The 21,728-nt window shown below is 43.6% G+C and overlaps 1 protein-coding gene across 2 annotated transcripts in view; it reads left to right on the top strand.

Annotated features, from left to right (window-relative positions):
* Kif3b (kinesin family member 3B) overlaps positions 1 to 21,068 on the top strand; it is a 42,213-nt gene extending 21,145 nt beyond the window's left edge. For both annotated transcript variants that reach the window (XM_003476501.5, XM_005006549.4), the window contains exons 2-9: positions 4,357 to 5,818; positions 10,357 to 10,458; positions 10,671 to 10,793; positions 10,894 to 11,012; positions 14,569 to 14,682; positions 15,334 to 15,439; positions 17,975 to 18,153; positions 19,726 to 21,068. In XM_003476501.5, the coding sequence (XP_003476549.1) occupies positions 4,415 to 5,818; positions 10,357 to 10,458; positions 10,671 to 10,793; positions 10,894 to 11,012; positions 14,569 to 14,682; positions 15,334 to 15,439; positions 17,975 to 18,153; positions 19,726 to 19,825 (2,247 nt within the window). In that variant the 5' untranslated portion in view covers positions 4,357 to 4,414 and the 3' untranslated portion in view covers positions 19,826 to 21,068. The remainder of the gene's footprint in view (positions 1 to 4,356; positions 5,819 to 10,356; positions 10,459 to 10,670; positions 10,794 to 10,893; positions 11,013 to 14,568; positions 14,683 to 15,333; positions 15,440 to 17,974; positions 18,154 to 19,725) is intronic.
* The last annotated feature ends 660 nt before the right edge of the window (positions 21,069 to 21,728 follow it).

Below are 21,728 nucleotides of genomic sequence, written 5' to 3'. Positions count from 1 at the left end.
ATCACTCTGAAATTAGACCCACTAGAAGAGAAGAGGTAATAAAGAAAGTATCAGGGCACCCTTCCAAGAAAACCCTCTCCTTTGAGGAGGACCCAAAATAAGATTTTAAGCTCTGGTGGCAGGAAATTAAATTAGTTCATCTTCCTGAGATAATTCGTCAATAATATATGACACATGTTCCGTCTAGCAGGGTGAATTCAGAAAAGAAATGTGCCCTGTGTCAGGGTTAAGAGATTTGATTAAGAGGCTCATGCCTTAGAAATTCATTCCTTTTTAAGATTTTTAAGGTTAATGTAGGTAATTAGCATTCCTTTGTTATTTTATCATCTTGGAGAGCTCAAAATATATACAGAGCTATAATTTAGACCAGCTGGCTGCAGGCTTTTGATATAAACAGGCTTCGGGCCAACTTTGCCTCCTCAGAGCTAGGTAACGTCCAGCAGTCAGTGCTCTCCCTGCCTTTGTGTTCTCTTACCCTCTCAGGTGTAGAATCTGGTCTGGCTTCCCGTGCACCACATATGGAGCCCTCCCAGAGGAGGCTCAGGGGGCTTGGATTCTCACTCTGCACCCAGCCCAGCTAGAGCAGCCTCTGTTGGAATGGATGAAGGAAGACAGGCCCAGAAATTGGATGTAGTCATAGCTTTCACAGCCGTTTCCCTAGAAATGAAAAGGAAACACTTTACACTAGCCATTTTAATGTCTGGTGCTTTCTTTCAATCTGACAAAATTCTAATAGCATTCGAGGGTAATGAATGAATGGGAGGGCTGCCTAATGGTTAGTTTTCTTTAAATGGCTTGAGATTTAGTTCTAGCAGGTATTTAGACGTCAATTCAGTTTTATTTTTGGAATGATGACAATAGAAAATATTATTCTAATGATATTTACATTTTAAAAACAAAACAAAACAGGGTCTCGCTATAGTTCAGGTAACCTGGAACTCTGTAGCTCAGGCTGGCCTTGAACTCACAGACCTCCTGTCTCAGCATCCTGAGTGCTGGGATTATAGGCATTAGCCACTACACCTCGCTCTCTAGTGATGTTTAATGAGTAAAATTAGAGTTTATCTGTGTAATTTCTGGGATGAAATGACCTCGACAGGAATTCCGGATGAATCTCATCTCATCCCTTCCCTTCCCTTCCCTTCCCTCCCCTCCCCTTCCCTCCCCTCCCCTCCCCTTCCCTCCCCTCCCCTCCCCCTCCCCCTCCCCTCCCCTCACTATTTTTGCCCTGCTTGGGGATTGAACCCATTGTCTCATGCATGCTAAGCAAGCAGTGTACCACTGAGTTCCATTCCTGGTCCTGTATTATTTTAGTCCATCTTTATATTAGTTTACAAAGTCTTTCCACCTTGTAAGTACCTTTTAATCTCACAGTCATCAAGAAGGGGGAAAAAAGAATTGATAGAAAATGAGTTCACATAGGGTAGAAGTCTTCTGGTTCTTCATTGTAGACAATATTTTATTACATGTAACAACTAGAAGTATGGAAAGTAACTTTCCGTGTCTCCACCTGCTTAACAACAGAGCAATCTTAGAAAGATCAAAGGGGGAACATGTTGACTTTGTCTATTTATTAACCTGAAGCATATATGCCCAAAATGGCCCATCATTATTTTCCATTCTCCCACCCTTTTCTTGGCAGGGAATGAGTCATTTTTACAAATAAAAAGCATACTGTTTCACTGATCCAAATAGCTATTACAATTACAAATGCATGTATCCTTTGATTCAGAATTGCACTTCTAGGAATTTTTCCCTGTAGATAAACTTTCCCACACACGAAATGATGATGTATCCTAGAAACAGCAGAAATGCATCTGTAGTGCAGGAGTTCATTAATGATGTATCCATACAGTCCATATCATCTTGCTATCTGGAAGAATAAGGTAGCTCTGTACTTTCTGAAGGAACAACTTTTAGGACAGGTTGTTGAGATAAGGCAAGATGCAGGACACTGTGTTATTCTGTATAGCATGCTTTTTTTTTTTTTTTTAAAGAAAGGTAAGTCGAGATGAATACATACTTGCATGTGCATCAAATGTCTCAGGAAAATTTTAAATCTAATAACAGTTGCCTGTAGGCAGGGGAACTGGGTGGCTGGAGAACAGATGAGGGGGCAGCACCTGTCTCCAAAAGGGCCTTTTAGTCCAGAATCATGGCTGTTGTCTGTTTTTAAATATTCTCTGCACTGAGGTCGTCAGGACCTTGACGTCCTTGAGTATTCATTTGCCCTCCCCTCCCAAAGGAAACAGTCAATCATCCTTTCTTCTGTACCACATTTTCTAGAACACAATGAAGATTTTCTTTCTTGTCTTTACTTTAAAAATTGTTATCTCTTTTCATTCAAATTCTGTTAAATTGTTGTCTCCTCTGTGTACTGCATTATATCACATTCTCATCTTCATTTACTTAAATACTTTTTGCACAGCCAGTTTTTGTTGATGCTGTTGAAACTGAAAATTATTATCAATATGAGATAGGAAATTCAAACAGTATAAGTGCAGACACAGTGAAAAAAATGTTTCTAGATCTCCGAGTCCCTTAGGCCTGTAGTTCCCCAGGTGGGGCTGTCACTACTATAACTTTTACATGTGTACTTCTAGTAATACTGCATGTACATTAAGCATGTAACATGTCTATATCCCCCTTTTTGTACCTTTAATTTTTTTAGGAAACTTGATTTTCAGAGGAGTTTTAGGTTCTCAGCAAAATGGAGCAGAAGATATAGGTATTTCCACATACTCCTTGCCCTACTCTTGTATAGCTTCCCCCATCATCAGTATCTCCACCAGAATGGTGTAATTTAGCAACTTCGCAAGAGCCTGGCTCAAAAAATTTAAAAAAAGTGCTGGGCCTGTAGCTTATTGCAAAGATCTTGGGTTCAATCCTCACTCCCGTCAAAAAAACCTCAGAGAGCCCCAAAACAAAAATAATTATGCAGGATATCACTGTATATATATCAAGTGTATTTCATTCAGTCAGCCCCTTTTAGCTGGGTCTAGTTGCGCACAACTATGATTCCCATACTCATGGTGGGAGAGGTCGGAAGATCACAGGTTCAAACCTGCCCTGAGCAACTCAGCAACTTATCAAAACCCTGCTTCAAAAAATAAAAGAAGTAGGGATGTAGCTTAGTGTAAAGGTGCTGTATTTAATTTCCAATATTGAAGAAGATCAAAACAAAACAAAACCTTCAGTCCTTTTTTTTTTTTTAACAGAAATAGCAGTTGTCCAAGGTCTATAGCTACCACAAACAATGCCATAACCAATATCCTAGTACAGTATCCTTTGTATGAGCCATGTATCTGTAGGATACATTTTTAAGAAATTGCTAGATCAAGCCAGGCGTGGTGGCTCACACCTGTAATCCCAGCACTCAGGAGGCTGAGGTGGGAGGATCCTTGCGAGTTTGAGACCAGCCTGGGCTACAAAGTGAACTGCATAGCGAGACCCCATCTCAAAAAAAAAAAAAAAAAAAAAAAAGAAATTGCTAGATCAAAAGATAATGAGCATTTTATTTTTTTGATACTGAGAATTGAACCCATGACCTTACATATGCCAGGTATATGCTCTAACTCTGAGCTGCATCTCCAGCTCTTTTTAATTTTAATATTTGTGTGTGTGTGTGTGTGTGTGTGTGTGTGTGTGTGTGTGTGTGTGTGTATGTGTGTGTGTGTGTGTCTGGGATTGAGCCTAGGAGTACTGTACCACTGAGCTTCATCCTCAGCCCTTAATATTTATTAATTGTTTTTTGTTTTTTTGAAACAAGGACTTGCTACACGGTTCATACTGGTCCTGAACTCACTATGTAGCCCAGGTTGGCCTTTAACTCACAGCAAATCCTCCTGCCTCAGCCTCCCAAGTGTTGGGATTACAGGCATGTGCCACCACCCCTAGCCTTGTTTTGTTTTTTGAAATGGAGTCTTGAAATGTAATGCAGGCTGGCATTAAACTTGTGATTCTTCTGCTTCAGCTTCCCAGGTATCTGAGGTTATAAGCAAACACCAACATACCTAGCTTTAAACTGTAATAGATATTTCATAATGCTGTCCTCAGAGGTTTAGTAGTTCAACAAGGTACAGGATCAGCAGGGGTTTTAAAAGGTTTTAGGCTGCTTCTGCTTTAGTATAAGATCAGGTATTGATTTAGGAGAGGTCAAGTAAGTGAATATTAGAGGGCGGGAGACCATTTACAGTGAAGCTGGTTAGGATCCCATGAGGCAACACACTGTGTAGTGAAGTATTAAATATGACTGTCAGAGGTCAGCCAGATGAAGATGACGTGTGTATCATCAGCTGCCACTGAAGCGGCCCCTGCTAACTTCTGTGCTTACTTACTTTTACTTTTTTTCCCTAGGACCTTAGCATCCTGAGCCATTTTATTGCCTTCAAGACTGACCTGGTCAGAGGTCATCATGCTGAAGTTAAAAAGCTCGGAGTCGGTCCGGGTGGTGGTTCGCTGTCGGCCCATGAATAGCAAGGAAAAGGCTGCTTCCTATGACAAGGTGGTGGATGTGGACGTGAAGCTGGGCCAGGTATCTGTGAAGAACCCCAAAGGTACAGCCCATGAAATGCCCAAGACCTTCACCTTTGATGCAGTCTACGACTGGAACGCCAAGCAGTTTGAGCTCTACGATGAGACGTTCCGACCACTCGTAGACTCTGTGCTGCAAGGTTTCAATGGGACAATTTTTGCCTATGGACAAACTGGGACTGGGAAAACCTACACGATGGAAGGGGTCCGTGGGGACCCTGAAAAAAGAGGAGTCATCCCCAACTCATTTGACCACATTTTCACCCACATCTCTCGATCCCAAAATCAGCAGTATCTGGTCAGGGCTTCTTACTTAGAGATCTACCAGGAGGAGATCCGAGACCTGCTCTCAAAGGACCAGACCAAAAGGCTTGAACTTAAAGAGAGGCCCGACACTGGGTTGTATGTAAAAGACCTGTCCTCTTTTGTCACCAAGAGTGTGAAGGAGATAGAGCACGTGATGAATGTAGGCAACCAGAACCGCTCAGTTGGTGCCACCAACATGAATGAGCACAGCTCCCGTTCTCATGCAATCTTCGTCATCACCATCGAGTGCAGCGAGGTGGGCCTCGACGGTGAGAACCACATCCGCGTAGGGAAACTGAACCTTGTAGATCTGGCTGGCAGTGAACGGCAAGCCAAGACCGGTGCACAGGGAGAAAGACTGAAGGAAGCAACCAAGATCAACCTCTCCCTTTCAGCCTTGGGGAATGTCATCTCTGCCCTCGTGGACGGCAAGAGCACGCACATTCCGTATCGAGACTCAAAACTTACAAGGCTCCTCCAAGATTCCCTTGGTGGCAATGCCAAGACTGTGATGGTGGCCAATGTAGGGCCTGCCTCTTACAATGTAGAGGAGACTCTGACCACCCTAAGATACGCTAACCGTGCCAAAAACATTAAGAACAAGCCAAGGGTCAATGAGGACCCAAAAGATGCCCTCCTTCGAGAATTCCAGGAAGAAATTGCTCGGCTTAAAGCCCAGCTAGAAAAACGGTCCATTGGCAGAAGGAAGAGGCGAGAGAAGCGGAGGGAAGGTGGTGGCAGTGGCGGGGGTGGGGAAGAGGAGGAGGAGGAGGGAGAAGAGGGTGAGGAGGAAGGGGATGATAAGGATGATTACTGGCGGGAACAGCAAGAAAAACTGGAGATTGAGAAGCGGGCCATTGTGGAGGACCACAGTTTGGTTGCAGAGGAGAAGATGAGGTTGTTGAAGGAGAAGGAGAGAAAGATGGAGGACCTGCGGCGAGAGAAGGATGCTGCTGAGATGCTGGGTGCCAAAATCAAGGTACCTTCCCCTTCCTTGCTTGGAGCCTTTTCCCCTCCTTTCCCCTCCCCTCACCTTCTGTCATCCAGTATTGGGGCTTAAACCTGGAGCCTTTGTACTGAGCCATAACCCCAACCTTTTTTAAAATTTTTTGAGACAGGGTCTCACTAAGTTGTTAGGTTGCCCAAGCTGGGCTCAAATTTGTGATCCTTCTGCCTAAGCCTCCTAGAGTGCTTAGATTACAGGGCTATATACCTCTATGCCAGGCTAGTGCTTGCTTTTTCTTTCTTTCTTTCTTTCTTTCTTTCTTTCTTTCTTTCTGTCTGTCTGTCTGTCTGTCTGTCTGTCTTTTTGAGACAGGGTTTTGCTATACAGTTTAGGCTAACTTTGGGCTCGCTTTGTAGCCCAGGCTGGTCTTGAACCAGCAACTTGCAGCAATCCTCAACCTCCCGAGTGCTGAGATTACAGGAGTGTGCCACCATACCCATGCTAGTGTCTTTTCTTTTATCATAAAGTTATATGAGGGCTGCTATTTCTTTCGGTTTTACACTTCTAGCTCTTATGATACCTAATGCTCAGTAAACCTTTATTTAAGTGAATCAAAATGAAGAAAGGTTTTTAAATGGAAAAAATAAAACTTGAATTCATAGTAATTATTACATATGCGCAAAATATGAATAGCAGAAAAAAAACAAAACAAATGTCCATGTGTCCCTCTCTTCCTCATAGGAAATAGAAGCTGAATTTGGTGTTTATTGTTTCCTTTAAAACTCTACCATGTATGTATATCTCTAAGTAAAATAGTTCCACATGCTTTTTAGTTTTTATGTAAGTATGCTCCATGCAGTTTATTTTTATTTGTCTAACATTCTGTTCGTGTAATTAATCCAGACTGATGCTGTAGCTAGGACTTGTTCATTATTCTGTGGCTTGTCCCTCTCCTAGTAGTGTGAGGTTGTTTCTCTTTTCTGCTATGATTGTTCTTGTCCTTGGTTCCAGGAGAATATGTGAATATATGTGTGCAAGACTTCCTTGTCTGCTACAGTGAGAGTCCAGAATACGCACCTTTCCTTTTTTTCCTATATAAAGACAAACTTTTCTTGGGTGTTTTTGTTTTTGTGTTTTGTTTTGAGACAGAGTCTTGCTATGTAGTCCAGCCTGGTCTTGAACTTGGCTGTACAGCCCAGGCTGGCCTTGACCCACCTGTCCCAGCACTATAATCGTTAGTGCTAGGATTGCTTCTTGGTTGTTTTTGTTTTCTGGTGGGGCTGGTAGTGAAACCTAGGGGTTTGCCTGTGCTAGGTAGACAGTCTGTGTTCTGAAGTGGCATGTGAACTGAAGCCTCTCTGAGCAGAGTGAATTCTGGTTGCTTCTCATGTTTATCAACCCTTGAGATTATCAGATGAACTTCTGTATATCTGGTGAGCATACAGTGGTATCTCAGTGTGGTTTTAGTCTGCAGTACCCTGGTTACACAAGACACAGAATAGTTCCCTCAGCCCAAAACTGTCCTCATGCATCCCCTGTGGTCAGCCTGTGGCCCTACCCTCCAGTCCGTGCACTGATGTACCCCCTGACCCAATCTCCATCTGCCCCATTGGCTGAGCAGTATTCTGGAGTGTGGAGGCCCCCGTTTCTACATCATCTCCTTGGCAGCAGTGTCCTGTTCCCTTGGGTGCCTTGACTCTGACTGTCACCAGGTTTTAATGACAGAAGCGGAGAGTGCAGAGGTGGCCCTGGAGGCCTGAAGATTGCCACTGGCTAACCAACCATAAGCAGAATTCCTTTGAAGTGTTGGATTCTTTCTTACTGAATTTATGCAAACTGGTTTCTACCCTAAAATAATCCGTGATTATTAGTTGAAAAATGACAAGTCTTTCTCACCTCACTTCCCTTGCTCTGTGAAGGTGCACTGTTTTATCTGTGGCTTCCTAGCAGCCCTTTCACAGTGCTGGGCCCTGTTTCCGGGTCTTAAAATCTTAAAGGTCAGTTCAAAGGCTTTGAAGAGCCCATGTGAAGATATAGTTATAAACAACACAATTAGAGGCAAGGTTGTTCTAGGGAGGAACTTACCATGGAATCCTTTATGGCAAATGCCGCCTCCTCTCCTCACCCTGCACTGGAGTGTAACTGGGTATGCCCAAGTTGGTTTGCATACCGTTTCTTAGGATCACGTTTGTTATTCAAGGCCAGGTACACTAGACTGTCTAAATGACCCGGGGCGTTTGGGGAACTCTGAGGCCCATTGTGGCAAGATTCAGCAAAGTCTCCAAATCTTTTGCGTGTTTTCATCTATGAGAGAATGACATTACCTCTGTCTTGCTCAATCCATGGATGCTGTCAAATAATAGAACCAAGAAAACTGTAGGCTAGAGCTTGTGTGGGGATTAGGGTAATGTAGTCTAGTCCTTTTGTTTTGAGAAAAGAGGAAACAGGTTCAAAGGGTGGACTGAAAGGTGGCAGCAGGACTTGTTAGCCTTCCGTTTGTTTGATTGGGTTTTTTTGAGACAGAGTTTCACTGTGTAACCCCGTCTGTCCTCAAACTTGTGACAGTCCTTCTGCCTCAGCCTCCTGAGTGCAGTGTACTACTCTGCCCAACTCAGTTAATGTTTCTTAATTTTTAAAAAAAAATTTAAAGGGCAGAATATATTTTTGAGAGAAGAGTTTCTGTCCTAGAATGTTTCTTAATTTATACAGGCAGGGTCTTCTCAGCATTCTGGGAGGTTGAGGATCACAAGTTCAAGCCTAAGACGAGCAATTTAGCAACCTAGTGAGACCCTATCTCCACATAAAAATAAAGGACTGGGGATGTAGCACAGTGTGCAGGCCCCTGGTACTGAAGGGGGGAGAAAAAAAAAAAAGAACAACCAAAAAACCAAGATTGTAGAGTTTTTGGATTCCACACTGCTCAGGTAAAAAGTCATTCCCATGGGCTCTGCCCCCAGCTGAATGCTGACGGCTCACTGTCTGTCAGGCACCCCTAGCGTCTGGCTCCTGGTGTCTGCTGAGATGCCCCTAGCCACCAGAGCCTGCTCTGTTCCTTACCTCTGCGAAGCAAACCTCCAGGAGTTATTCTTGTTTTTTCTTTTCTTTTTTTTTTTTTTTGAAACAGAGTCCAGCTGTGTGCCCAGGCTGGCCTTGAGCTCACAGCGATCCTTCTGTACTGGGTGTCTCAAGTGCTGGGAGTACAGGTGTGTGCTGCCACGCCTGACCAGGAGTTATCCCCGCCACCTGTCCTCCCTCTCTCTTTTAGTCCCTGTCAGTTCCACGGGTCCTGCATCCTGCCTCATGAGAGTCTCTTACCCAGTGCAGGCCTGCACCCCGCAGCAGCCTGCAATCCGGTGCCCGGCCAGCCTGCCCTGCTGCAGCCTCCTCCCTGTCACAGGGATGCTTGTCTGTGAAGCATGAGTCTCCCTGTGTGCTTGGGGACACTGTGTGCTTCAGGCACCTGACTTCCTGCCTCCCTAACAGGCCTGGAGCTTGAGGACAGGCTGGTTTTGCCGGCTTCAGGCATCTTCACTCCCTATCCTACACTCTCACAAATCCTCTTTTTCTTAGTGAACCCCTGCTTTTCTGTCGCTTTCTGTCTAGATATTGCTTCAGACAGGAAGCTGTCTCTGACAGCATGACTTCTCCCCTGGTGAGCCTGTCCTTTAATTACTCTGACCTTTGCTCAGGATGGCGTCCCACACGGTCTGGTTGCTGCCTGCTTGCTTCTCCGTGTCCCTCAGTGGACTCCGCCTCGCGACCTCATGGACAGCTCTGTCCCCAACACCTGGCTTTCAGTAGTCCTTGGTCTGTTCTAAAGCAGGCTTAGAGTTGTATGTAAACCAGGCAGGACTGTGCTTTGTTAAAGCTGAAACCGTGCTTGGCTGACGCAGCTGTATCTTCAGTGTTGTATATATCCATGTATGTGTTTCTCTCTTCTGGATTTTTGGTGGGCTGGGCAGTATACTGGGGACTGAACGAAGGGCCCTTCCACTGAACTACACCCTCCAGGTAACCCCCTACACACTTTATTTTTTTTGAGACAGAGTCTTAGTAAGTTGCACAGACTAGGCTCAAATTTGTAATTGTCCTGCTTCAGCCTCTTGTGTAACAAAGATTACAGGTGTGTGCTGTTGTTCCTGACTGGTATATTTTTTGAATTTTTTTTATTATGTAGTTCAGGCTGGGCTTGAATTCATTATGTAGCCCAGGCTAACCTCAAACTTTTGGCAGTTCTCCAGCCTCAGCCTTTGGAATTCTGGGATTACAGATATGTGCTACCTCCTAGCTAGTATATTGTGATTTTTTTTCTGACTGTGTAGTTCAGGTTGGCCTTGAACTCACTATGTAATGTCGGCCGACCTCAGACTTGCAGCAGTCCTCCTGCTTCAGCCTCCAGAGTGCTGGGAGTATAGGCATGCATCACTACACCTGGCCCAGAATATTTTTCTCACAGAGTTTATTACCTTTGGCTCAGTCTGGAACTCTTTATCTTTCTTGGGTTCCCCTATGAGGAACTATGTTCTAGGGGAGACCATTCACAAGATGGATTCTATTTATTTCTCACTCAGGCTATGGAAAGTAAACTACTCGTTGGAGGAAAAAATATAGTAGATCATACAAATGAACAGCAGAAAATCCTGGAGCAGAAACGGCAAGAAATTGCAGAACAGGTAACTTTGTATTCTTTTCTGGGGAGAATAGGGTGGATTAAAGTGACTCTGTGCTCCACAAGTGCCTCTGGTGTGAGTCACTCTTCAAAGGGAACAGAGACAAGATATATCAGCTTCAAAACAGTAGTTAAGACAGATGGGGCACCCATCCTTGTATTCTTGTACTGACGTAGTCTCTAGAACAAGCCGCTACATTTTGTGATACTGTTTAGAAACGTCGAGAGAGAGAAATCCAGCAACAGATGGAAAGTCGAGATGAGGAGACCTTGGAACTTAAAGAGACTTATAGCTCACTGCAGCAAGAAGTGGACATCAAGACCAAAAAACTCAAAAAGGTACGAGGCGCCTGAGGCCAGGGAGAGGCTCTTGGGATTGAGGGTAAGGGAGACCTCTGCTCTTGGTGGACCTTCCTCATTTGCCTCTCCCTGGTTCTAGCTCTTCTCCAAGCTTCAGGCGGTGAAGGCTGAGATCCATGACCTCCAAGAAGAGCACATCAAGGAGCGCCAGGAGCTGGAGCAGACGCAGAATGAGCTCACCCGCGAGCTGAAGCTCAAGTAAGTGTGGGCTCTGTGCGGTGCTCAGCCACCACGGGGCCTCGGCTGGCCTTGTGTGTCAGATAAGAAACATCCCCAAGGGCAGAGCCCCAGCCTGCTTCCTGACCGCTGTCTCCCACTGAGCTGTTGTCTTCGGTTTATTCCTAAGATAGTCACTTTGCATTTCTGGGTCCATTTCTGGGAAATCACCAAATGATCTCCAAGATCTTCTCCATCCTACTTTCTTAACGCTTTTAAAGTTCTTTACTTACTGGAACAACTACTGCTAAGATAACCATATGTAATATATATTAACTGGTGATGATTTCTGTTTTTTTTTTTAAATTCTTTATCATTTCTACCCTTTTTTTGTTTTGTTTTAAAAAAAAAAAGAAGTAGGGCTGGGGATTTAGCTCAGCGGCATAAGCGCCTACCTGGCAAGTGCGCAGTTGTGAGTTCAATCCCTGGTACTGATAAAAAAATAAATAAATAAATAAAATAAAAAGTTCTGTATTTAAAATAATAATAACAAAAATAAAGTTCTGCGCTTACCACTATCTACTGATAAAAGAGTTTTAAAAAAAATTTTTGGGAGCCAGGGATATAGCTCAGTGGCACAGTGCCTCCCTGGCAAGTATGAGGTCCTGAGTTCTATTTCTGATACTGCCCCCAAATTTTTAAAATTAATTTGACTTTTTAATTGAGAAATTGACCTATGCTGGGTGTGATGGCACATGCCTATAATCCCAGCACTGGAAGGCTGAGGCAGGAGGATTGCCATGAGTTCAAGGCCAGCCTGGGATACATAGCCAGACCTTGTCTCAAAAAAACAAAAACTGGCCAGCAGAGACCCTGCAAGCTGAGGGGTGAATTAGGATAGAAACCCCCACCCCATCCCTACCCTCACAACCAGAAACTGGCTGATTCAGAGGAGTAGTTTTGAAATCAAATATCAGATTTTCACTGTTTTGTTTTGTTTCATTTTATCATTGTTTTATTGCCTTTAAAATAAAAACAAATTTTAAAAAATGGGCTGAGGATGTGGATCAGTGGGAGAGGTCTTGCCTTATTGGAATGAAACCCTGGGTTCAATCCCCAGCACTAAAAAAAAAAAAAAGAGAGATAAATTGTCCTGATGGTCTAATGAACCCCCAAGTGGTCATTACCCAGACTTGAACACACTTTGAGTAGCATTATTCTCATGAGGCCTGGGCTAAGTATTCTTTTAAAACTCTGTAAGTGATATTACTGTGCAGCTTGGTTTGAGAACTACTTGAGTACTATGTGCAGTGGCACATGCCTGTAATCTCAGCTACTCAAAAGCCTGAGGCAAGAGGATCACAAGTTCAAGGCCAGCATGGGCAATTTAGTGACACCCTGTCTCAAAAAGGTCTGGGGATGTGGCTTAATGCTAGAGCATTAACATAACATGCCTGGCCCTAGATTCGAGCCCCAGAACCTCCCCAAAGTGGGATGTGTGTGTGTGTGTGTATGTGTGTGAGAGAGAGAGAGAGAGAGAGAGAGAGAGAGAGAGAGAGAGAGAGAGGATGAGGGGGAAAGGAGGGGTAATACTTTATTTCTTCAGGGGTTGTAAAGTGATATTTTCTATATTAATGCCACCATATTATCAGCTAGATTATTTCTTTAAGGAAGAACTTTTTTTTTTTTTTTTTTTTAACTTTCTATTGGTACCAGGGATCGAACTCACGACCGCCTGCTTGCAAGGCAGGTGCTTATGCCGCTGAGCTAAATCCCCAGCCCCAAGGAAGAACTTTTGAACCAACCATGATGGCATACACCTACAATCCCAGCATTTTAGGAGGCTGAGGCAGGAGGATTGCTATAAGTTTGATATAGCAAGTTTTAAGACCATCTCAAAAAACCAAAAACTAAAAGAACTTTTCAAAGAGATTCTTAGACTAACCAAGTTTTAAATTTGGAAAAGGTCCTTAAAATTAAAAGATTGTGTCAGTCCTTTTTGTTTGTATGGGCATCTAGTACCAAGCAAGATACCAAACAAGATACCAAAACATTATAATAGCTATATTTGGATAGTAGAATTATGAGTAGTTACATATTTCTTTTTTTTTTTTTTTTTTTTTTTTAGATAAGGTCTTACTCTGTAGTTTAGGCTGGCCTCAAACTTACAGTGATTCTCCTGCCTCAATGTCCCAAGAGCTGAGATTACAGGAATGTGCCACTACGCCTGGCCGTATTTCACATTTTTAAGGAGTAAATATTTCAGGGGCTGGGGATTTAGCTCAGCGGCATAAGTGCCTGCCTTGCAAGTGTGTGGTCGTGAGTTTGATCCCCGGTATCGATAAAAAACAAAAAAGACAAAAAGAAAAAAAAAAAAAGAGTAAATATTTCTTGCCTTTCAATGTACAAGGCCCTGAGTTTGATCCCCAGACCACACACACGCATTCACACTCACAGGAGTAAATAGGAGCTTTGTAATCAGAAAAAAGTATGTTACAAAACTAATTTCTGAAATGTCAAAATAAAGAGAAAATTTCATCTCCCTAAAACTGTTTTGACCCTAAGGAGGCCATTGTAATATCTTTTTCTAATCTTTTGAATAAACAGTGAGTTGACCTGTTCCTCAGTATCCTGCACCTCTGTAGTGTTTGTTTTTTGTGCCATCAAACAGTCATCACTGTGGGCAGATGCAAACCAGTGAGCTCCAGTTTCCTTGTTTGCTGTGTTTCCTGGGCAGTGGTCAGGCAGAGACTCTCCTCACGGATGGTCTTCATTTTCAGTGGGCCAAATCCCTTTGGTCCTGATCTTTGCCCCAGTCAATTAGAATGGGCAGTTTTCTAGCTTGGGCAACAAGCCCTGGAACTGGAGGAAGGCCATTTTATTTTTAATTTGTTTTCAGTGTTTTGGAGGCATGGTCTGGCTTAGCTCATTAGTAGTTCTTTGAAAGATCCTCTGGACTGGGTGGCGCATGCCTGTAATCGTAGTACTACTTGGGAGGCGAATACAGGAGCATCACTGCAAGTTTGAGGCCACCCTGGATATCCTGTCTAGTGAGACACTACCTGAAAAAACAAAACAAAATAAAACATCTTTTGGGCAGCAAATGTTCACCCCAGGGTAGCCTGTGCATTGCTTTTCTCCTCAGTCCATTCACTTCTTCATGCTGCTCCTCCACACTCCTGGGAGGACAGACCATTCTCAGCACCTGCCAAAGTAAGTGTGCAGCACCATTACCTCATTGTCTCATGCAGGGACCAGGTATCATTCATGTCTGTCTCTGTATATGATGTTAGGCCCATAGTAGTTGCTCACTAAATGTTTGCTGAGTGACTTGCTCTTAGCTGTGTTCTGTGGGAACATTTGAGTGAATACAGATATTGAGTGACTCAGTATTCATGATACCATGTTGTCAACTATGGAGTTTCTTGTTTTGTTTTTTGAAGAAGAGTCTCATTATATTGCTGACATTAGCCTCGTAAGCTCAAATGGTCTTTCTGCCATAGCCTTTCGAGTTGTTGGGATCCGAGTCAGGTGCCACTGCATCTGACCATTTATGTATTCTTCATCTTCATTCACTCATGTTCCATGTGTTCCACAGGCATCTTATCATAGAAAACTTTATTCCTCTGGAAGAAAAGAATAAAAGTATGAACAGATCCTTCTTTGATGAAGAGGAAGATCATTGGAAATTACATCCTATAACTAGACTGGAGTAAGTCACTATTTATTTTAAGTAGACTTGCAGGTGGGGAGGGAGCAAGGAATGTTGAAAAGCTGGACTTGACCACAGGAGTGTGAGGAAAAACAGAGTTTGACTTATTTAACATCAGGACCAATTACATTTCTGACTTTGTGGCTGCCTTAGGTCCATGAGGTAAAGCTTGGTGATGAGCATGCTATTAGGAATTGGGAGGCTTTGTCACCAGTGAGCTAAAAACCTTTCTCACATTGCTGCATTTCCATTTCCCTCACTGCATGGAGCGCGCTAGACCCTGTGAGGACAGCACGGAGATGATACTGTGTATCATCAGTCTGAACCTGAGTCTCACTGGGCTAGGGAGACCTCTGCCGAGGATGCAGGGCTGGGCGTGCTCACAGCTGTGCTCTGTGCCTGCTGTCTTAAGCACTGCCTGGTAACCAGGATCTCTTCCAGCTTGAAAGAGGCTTAGTGCTCACATCTGCATGAGACAGCAAAGCAAGCAGGACACAGAAGCAGCTGCAGCTCTCGCGGGTCAGCCCTCAGCCCTGCGAGTTACGCTCTGTGTTCCGTGTGCCTCAGAGTCTTCTGAGTGCTTGTCCCACAGGCAGCCTGGGATGTGGGGTACACTCCAACCGGGGCCCTAACGCTGTAGTCCGTTTGCAGGAATCAGCAGATGATGAAGCGGCCAGTCTCAGCTGTTGGCTATAAGAGACCACTGAGTCAGCATGCAAGAATGTCCATGATGATTCGTCCAGAGTCCCGATACCGGGTGAGAAGTCTGTACTTGGGTTTTCTCCTCTCTTTTTTGGAGGAGTTTAGATGTGCATAGTTTAAATCCTTAGGCACTATTCTGCAGAGTCACAGAGTTTGTACCCTGTCCTTTTCCAGAGAGATTGACAGCATTTGTAATAATGATAACTATTATAACAGCAATACATAAATATAGAACTCATGAATACCAAGTGCTGAGCTCAGAGCAAGGTGCGGAGGAGAGTGCAAGCTTTTTGTCCATTGTAGCCCCTAAATATTACCTGGAAGCTTCAGAATGATTCTGGGGGGGCACTGGAGCAAGTGCAATTTTCTGGTAACAGGATGTGGGCCTGTGTTAAAGAACTGTGGTACAGGGCTGGGGATTTAGCTCAGCGGCGTAAGCACCTGCCTTGCAAGCAGGCGGTCGTGAGTTCAATCCCTGGTACTGATAAAAAAAAAAAAGAACTCGGGCTCTTCCATTTTACATCGTGTGGATCAGTCATGTCACTGAAGATGAGGTACAGTTTAGGGCTAGTAATAATCCCAAAATATCTTACAATAAAAAGAGCTTGTGTTTATAAGCACTGGCTATGTGCTGGACCCTGTACTGAGTGCTGGACGCTGTCTTCACTGGAACTCTCCCATCTGCTCTTGCAGTCAGGAGTTGATGAAGTGATCCTGGGAGGCACAGTGTCTTGTTAAGTTCAAAAAGTTTGTCCTAGAGGTGTAATGTGAATTTTTTTTTTTTTTTTTTTTTGGTGTAATGTGAATTTAAAATTCCAGTACACAGTAACATTTGGGCCATTTTTTTAAAGATTGTGATACACAGTATATTAGCCACTATTATTCTCTATTTTGTTATGAGGCTTTGTTTTATTTTTTCATTGAAGAAGAGTACTTTTCATATTTTATTAATATCTACTTGTATTACATAGAAATGTAAATTTTAAAACAGTATAAAATATATGAAAATGAAAACTTGTTTTTTCTGGTTGATGGAAGTATTCTCACTTTAAATTGTCTTCTTTTTGCTTATCTATATTTTGAAATTACCAACAAGGAGCCCATATTTTTATAATGTAAAAAAAAGATTTTCACTTAACTGGGCATCGTGGCACACACCTCTTAATTCCAGCAGTCAGGAAGCAGAGGCAGGAGGATTATGAGTTTGAGGCCAGCCTGGGCTACATAGCTAGTTTAAGGCCAGCCTAGACTATAGCAAGACCTGTCCTCAAAAACAAAACAAAACAAGTTTTGTTTTTCCCTTAGAACCAGAGCAAAATAGATTATTAGAATTATTTAACTACAGAGGTGTTATTCTTCCTAACACTGAGCTATTTAAGGTTAAAAAAAAAAAAAAAAGCAAACAGATTTAGTAGATGGGGTTTTATACTGTGGAAGATGGGTAGTGGGTCAGAATCCTCAGAACCTTTTTTCTAGCAGTTTCAGATTATGTATATTTGGCCAGTTATTTTGGGTCTCAAGCCAAAAACACAATTTTAAAGCTCACAAATCAAATTTGTTAGTTTTCAGAGGACTAATCTGACGTGAAGGAGAATTTAAAGCAATGATTTGCAAATGAGAAGTGAATCTACTTCTATTGGGAGAAATTTTATGCAGTATCTAAAATTGATAAATGAGGCTCTTCCTCTGCTCACCTCTCCCTGCTGTGGCCCTGCATACCTGTGCCAGAGCCCTAGAGCTGGCTGAGTGGAAGGCAGCCAAAGTTGAAGATGGCATGTGTATATGTGGTACTTTCTTATCCAGTCCTCCCAGGAGCTATGAGAGGCTCGCCACAAGACTTCGATTGTTGGAGTCAATCTTCAGGGCTAATTATGAGGCAAGGCTCACAAGTTGTTTTTAAAATGTAATTATAAGGACGTACACTGCTGAGCATGCCCTCCACATACCACACCAGACTCCTCCCCTCTGCAGCTGAAAAGTCTCTAGGAGTCGAGAGGTGGTGACTATTCTCTTTATAACTTTGGTATTTTCAAATGGTCTGCAATACATGTGATTTTACTTAATAATTTTTCTCTAGTTATTTCCCTTAGGCTGTAAGATGAGATCCTTGTAAATAAAAATAAAAATAAAAAATACAGCCAGAGATTTAGTTCAGTGGCTCAACACCTGCCTAGCAAATGCAAGGTTCTGAGTTCGATCCCTGGTTACCCGCCCCACCCACAAAAAAAAAGAAAGAAAAAAGAAAAGAAAATACAGAAAAGCGTAATGCAGAATATAAGCTGGGCATGGTAGCACTTGCTGTAATCCAAGCACTTGAGAGGCCAAGGCAGGGGAATTGCTGTGAGTTCAAGGCCAACCTGGACAGCATAGTGGTACCCTATCTCAAAAAACAAACAACAACAAAAATAAAAATAACCATGATCCCATCAGAAAAAATATATCAAACTGTATTACTTATTCTATGCAAGCTTTTAGTAGGCTCTGAATGGCATGCAATTTGCATTCGTATCCTCAGAGGAGGTTTAGTGTGCCTGTATTCCCTGTGTCTGACTGGAAGCTGACCTAGTTGGTGATAACTTTGTTCCTGCAGGCAGAAAACACAATGCTCTTAGAACTGGATATGCCCAGCCGGACAACAAGAAACTACGAGGGCCCCACCATCGCCCCTAAGGTCCAGGCTGCATTGGATGCAGCTCTGCAGGATGAAGACGAGATACAGGTGGATGCATCATTATTTGAAAGCACTGCAATTAAGAAATCCAAGGCCAGGTGAGTAGCTTTGGTGCACTGTGTTTGAAATAAAGACAAATAAAGGTAGAGGGTAGCAAGAGTGTTTGCTTAACATTGAAATGCTTATAGAACACACTAGAAGTTCTTTTTTCACTTACTCCACAAATATGTATGGTTGAGACCATGTGCTAGGTATACTGAATACCACAGCACCTAAGGTACCCAGTCCCTGCCATAAGAAACATGTATCCTGGTTACTTAGTTCTTTAGTTCCTATTGGTTCTGGTGTTCTTAAGTGCTTCACTTTGATTCTGCTGCTGATTTCCTGCAAAAAGAAATGTTGGTCTGGGGCTATAGCTCAGACAGCTTTGCCTGGCAAGCACAAGGTCATGAGTTTAATTCCCTACACTAAAAAAAAAAAAGTGAGGCTGGGGATTTAGCTCAGCGGCATAAGCGCCTGCCTTGCAAGCAGGCAGTCGTGAGTTCGATCCCTGGTACCGATAAAAATGAAAAAGACAAAAAAAAAAAAAAAAAGTAATGTCATCTGTTCTGTTTTACTGAAAAATATTGGGATATAGAGAATTTGAGAAAGTAGCTCTTTTAGTTACTTTTCTGATTGCTGGGACAAAATAGTTGATACCCACAAGTTAAAGGAGGTAAGCTTTATTTTTAGCCCAAGCTTATAGAGGTTTCAGTCCATAGTCCATTGGCTCCAAGGTAGGACAGCATGGCAGAGGAAAAGCAATGATTTGCAGGGAGGGTAGGAAGGAGGCAAAAAGTGGAAAACCTCCCTTTCTCCTTTCTCCCATCCAGGTTGTGAGCCTGTTGGATGGTGCCACCCACAGCTTCCCATTACCCAGTCAGAACTTTGCTACTCCAGTCAGTGTGCTGATCCAGTTATCACATACCCTTAATCCAGTATTGCACACCTATGATCCAGCTATTCCCAGAAGCCCCATTTGGGACCACATGAGGCTTTGGGGGACACTTTAGGTATAAACCATAACAGTAGCCAAGTCCAAGGAAATCTACCAAGTAAGTGTTCAGACAGAGCTAGTGTTCAAATCTTGGTGTACCTTAACCCTCAACCTAGGCTCTGAGCCTTCTTGCTAAATTAACCTCCCTTGCTTGGCACGAAAGCAGAATTTTATCTTTGTAAATTCTGGATTACACAGTTAAGGAAAGAATGGTGTAGAAAACAAAAATGAAAGAAACTCTATTTATAAACTTTTTTCTCTTTTTGTTCTTGGAAATATGGCCTTGCTATGTTACTCAGGATGGTCTCAAACTCCTGGGCTCAAGTGATCCTCCTGTCTCAGCCTCCAGGGTAATTAGAATTACTGGTGTGTGCCACTGCACCTGAATTAGTAGTTTTTACCGGTAGAAAGAGAACAGTCACGCTCAGAACAGCTGCGAGCCTCACAGTCCCTCACATAGCTTTCCCATCATTTAGTGGTGGTCCATGCTGGCCATAGTGGGGATCAGGCTGAGCCAGCCTAGTGGTTTTACAGTTGTATGTGTCCTGGCTTTCAGGCCATTGAGGAAAGGTCACCTCGAAATGTGCATGACATTTGGAACTGTGTGATGTCTACACGTGCTTTACTTTTGCAGGCCTAAAAGTGGAAGGAAGTCCGGATCCTCCTCCTCATCCTCCTCAGGAACTCCTGCATCTCAGCTGTATCCACAGTCTCGGGGGCTGGTTCCCAAGTAAAGCTGGGGCTCCTCTCCCAGGGCGTGAACAGCAGTGTTGCCTTCTGAGGGAAGAGATCAGCACGAAGCTGCAGAGAGGACTCGAGCAGGACTCAGAACTGTTCCCCTGAGAAGCAGTGGCCTCTGCAGATTAACCAACCTAATCTGGTCCAACATGCTGGTCCTAATCTGGCACTCGGCTCCTCTGGGAAATGTCCTTTAAATAGCATCTCAGAAATGCATGGGTAAGGTAAAGTGCGATAGTCCTAGAGGACAGCAAGAGAATGACCGTGACCTTGCTTCCATTCCCCCTTGCCTTCTTTCGAGTCCCGCCTTCTTTTCTTTCCTCTCCTTTTCTAGTCTGTTCTTCACATTGGGCTCCCTTTTTGTTGAACAGTGGGGCAGAATCAAGGGTCCCCTTAGCAGGACTGTGTTTTCGGAGCCTCAGGATAAAGTGACAGTAAGGTTGAAAAGTGAAAACCCTAGAACTTGAATAGGACCTGATCCCGTAGCGAGAAATGAGGAATCTTATTTGCATCTAATCCCAGAAGGACACTATCAGCAGCTTCTCAGTAAGAAGTGGATCTGCTGAATGAGGAACTCTCTTCCCGTTTCTGCTCCTGAAGGATTCAGTGTCAGAAGCAGTAGAAATATCATTCCCTTTGCCTCCTTAGAGAGTTTAGGGAAATCACTTCTTTCAGACCTCAAAACCATAACCATCCTGTCAAACCTAAGTCTGAAAGCCAGTGCCATGTCCATCTACTGTGTCACTTTATTGTTCTTCATTTGTCATCATCTTTCCCTATGCATGCATATCTGAGCATCCTTGTGTAAGCCTGTCCTCTGCCTCTAGCGTGTGCTTTAGAGTGGGTCTGTTTTGTGGGAGAAGGGAGGCTGGCTCTGCCTTCTCTAATGGTACTAGAGTTAGGGGAAGGCAACACATAGTGACTCTTTAATTCCCCATTTTGTTTCATACTGGCAGAAAGAGCAGAAAAGTAGCTAGGCAGAGGCAGAGGCAGAGCTAGAGCCACGAGACTCGGCAGTGGGAAGGGCATGCACACAGGTGGAAGCAAAGGAGTCTGGCTGCCTACAACAGTGAACTCACGAATTCTCCCGCCGGGGCTCCCGCCAGGTGGACTGTAACCCCATCCCCAGCTCATACGTGTGTGAGCACAATATGACTGTGCCCTGTCCGTGTGTCCATGTGTTTCTGTAAGAGATGGAGACCAAGAGCTTGCCCAGTTTTAGAAATATGCTAATGTGCAGTTGTTGCCTTTTGTCTGTTTAAGTCCTACTGAATGCCTAGTCCAGGCTGGAAGCGCTCCTGTGTGGGTGTCTAAGTCCAGGAGCTAAGCCTGCAGGAACATTATGAGTCCCCAGGTCTGCCACACTGGCGCACCTTGCTGGCATGGTGTCTCAGGAAGATGGCGACTCAGGTGGGCCTTGAGTTATATTTTAACTCGCTGCTCAGTTCCCAAGGCATATTGCTGAATCAGAACCCATGGGAAAGAGGAGGCACCAAGTGCAGTGTCTTAGCATTCTGGAAAATGGAGATCTGGTATTCACTGCTCTCTCCTTGTTAGTAACCATTCTTTCTGAACCCAGAACTCTACTCAGCAGTTCCCAGAGCATAATGGAGCCTTCCTTCTTCTTTTCGTGGGATCAAACACTGCTTCTTCCTTCTTTACTAAGAATTTGCCTGTTTGAACAGGAACCAAATGATGTAGCCTAAAATAGTTATCTCCTGGTGAACATGTCTCTCACACCACATTCCTTCAAAGCTAGTCTGAATTCTCTAGGCTGAAAATAATCATGTAGCAAATCAGAGAACTGAAAACTGTGGACGACACTACACCTGAATACTGATGTCTTGGGGTGGCTGTGTGAGCAAAGGTAGTTAAATGACACAGAAATTTCCAAGAAGG

The sequence above is a fragment of the Cavia porcellus genome, unplaced genomic scaffold (genome assembly GCF_034190915.1).
Source record: "Cavia porcellus strain 051 isolate PalLab524CR breed Dunkin Hartley unplaced genomic scaffold, mCavPor4.1 scaffold_5, whole genome shotgun sequence".
Taxonomy (NCBI): Eukaryota; Metazoa; Chordata; class Mammalia; order Rodentia; family Caviidae; genus Cavia; species Cavia porcellus.
The sequence above is the reverse complement of the archived record's forward strand: the minus strand, read 5'-3'. Positions and strand labels throughout refer to the sequence as shown.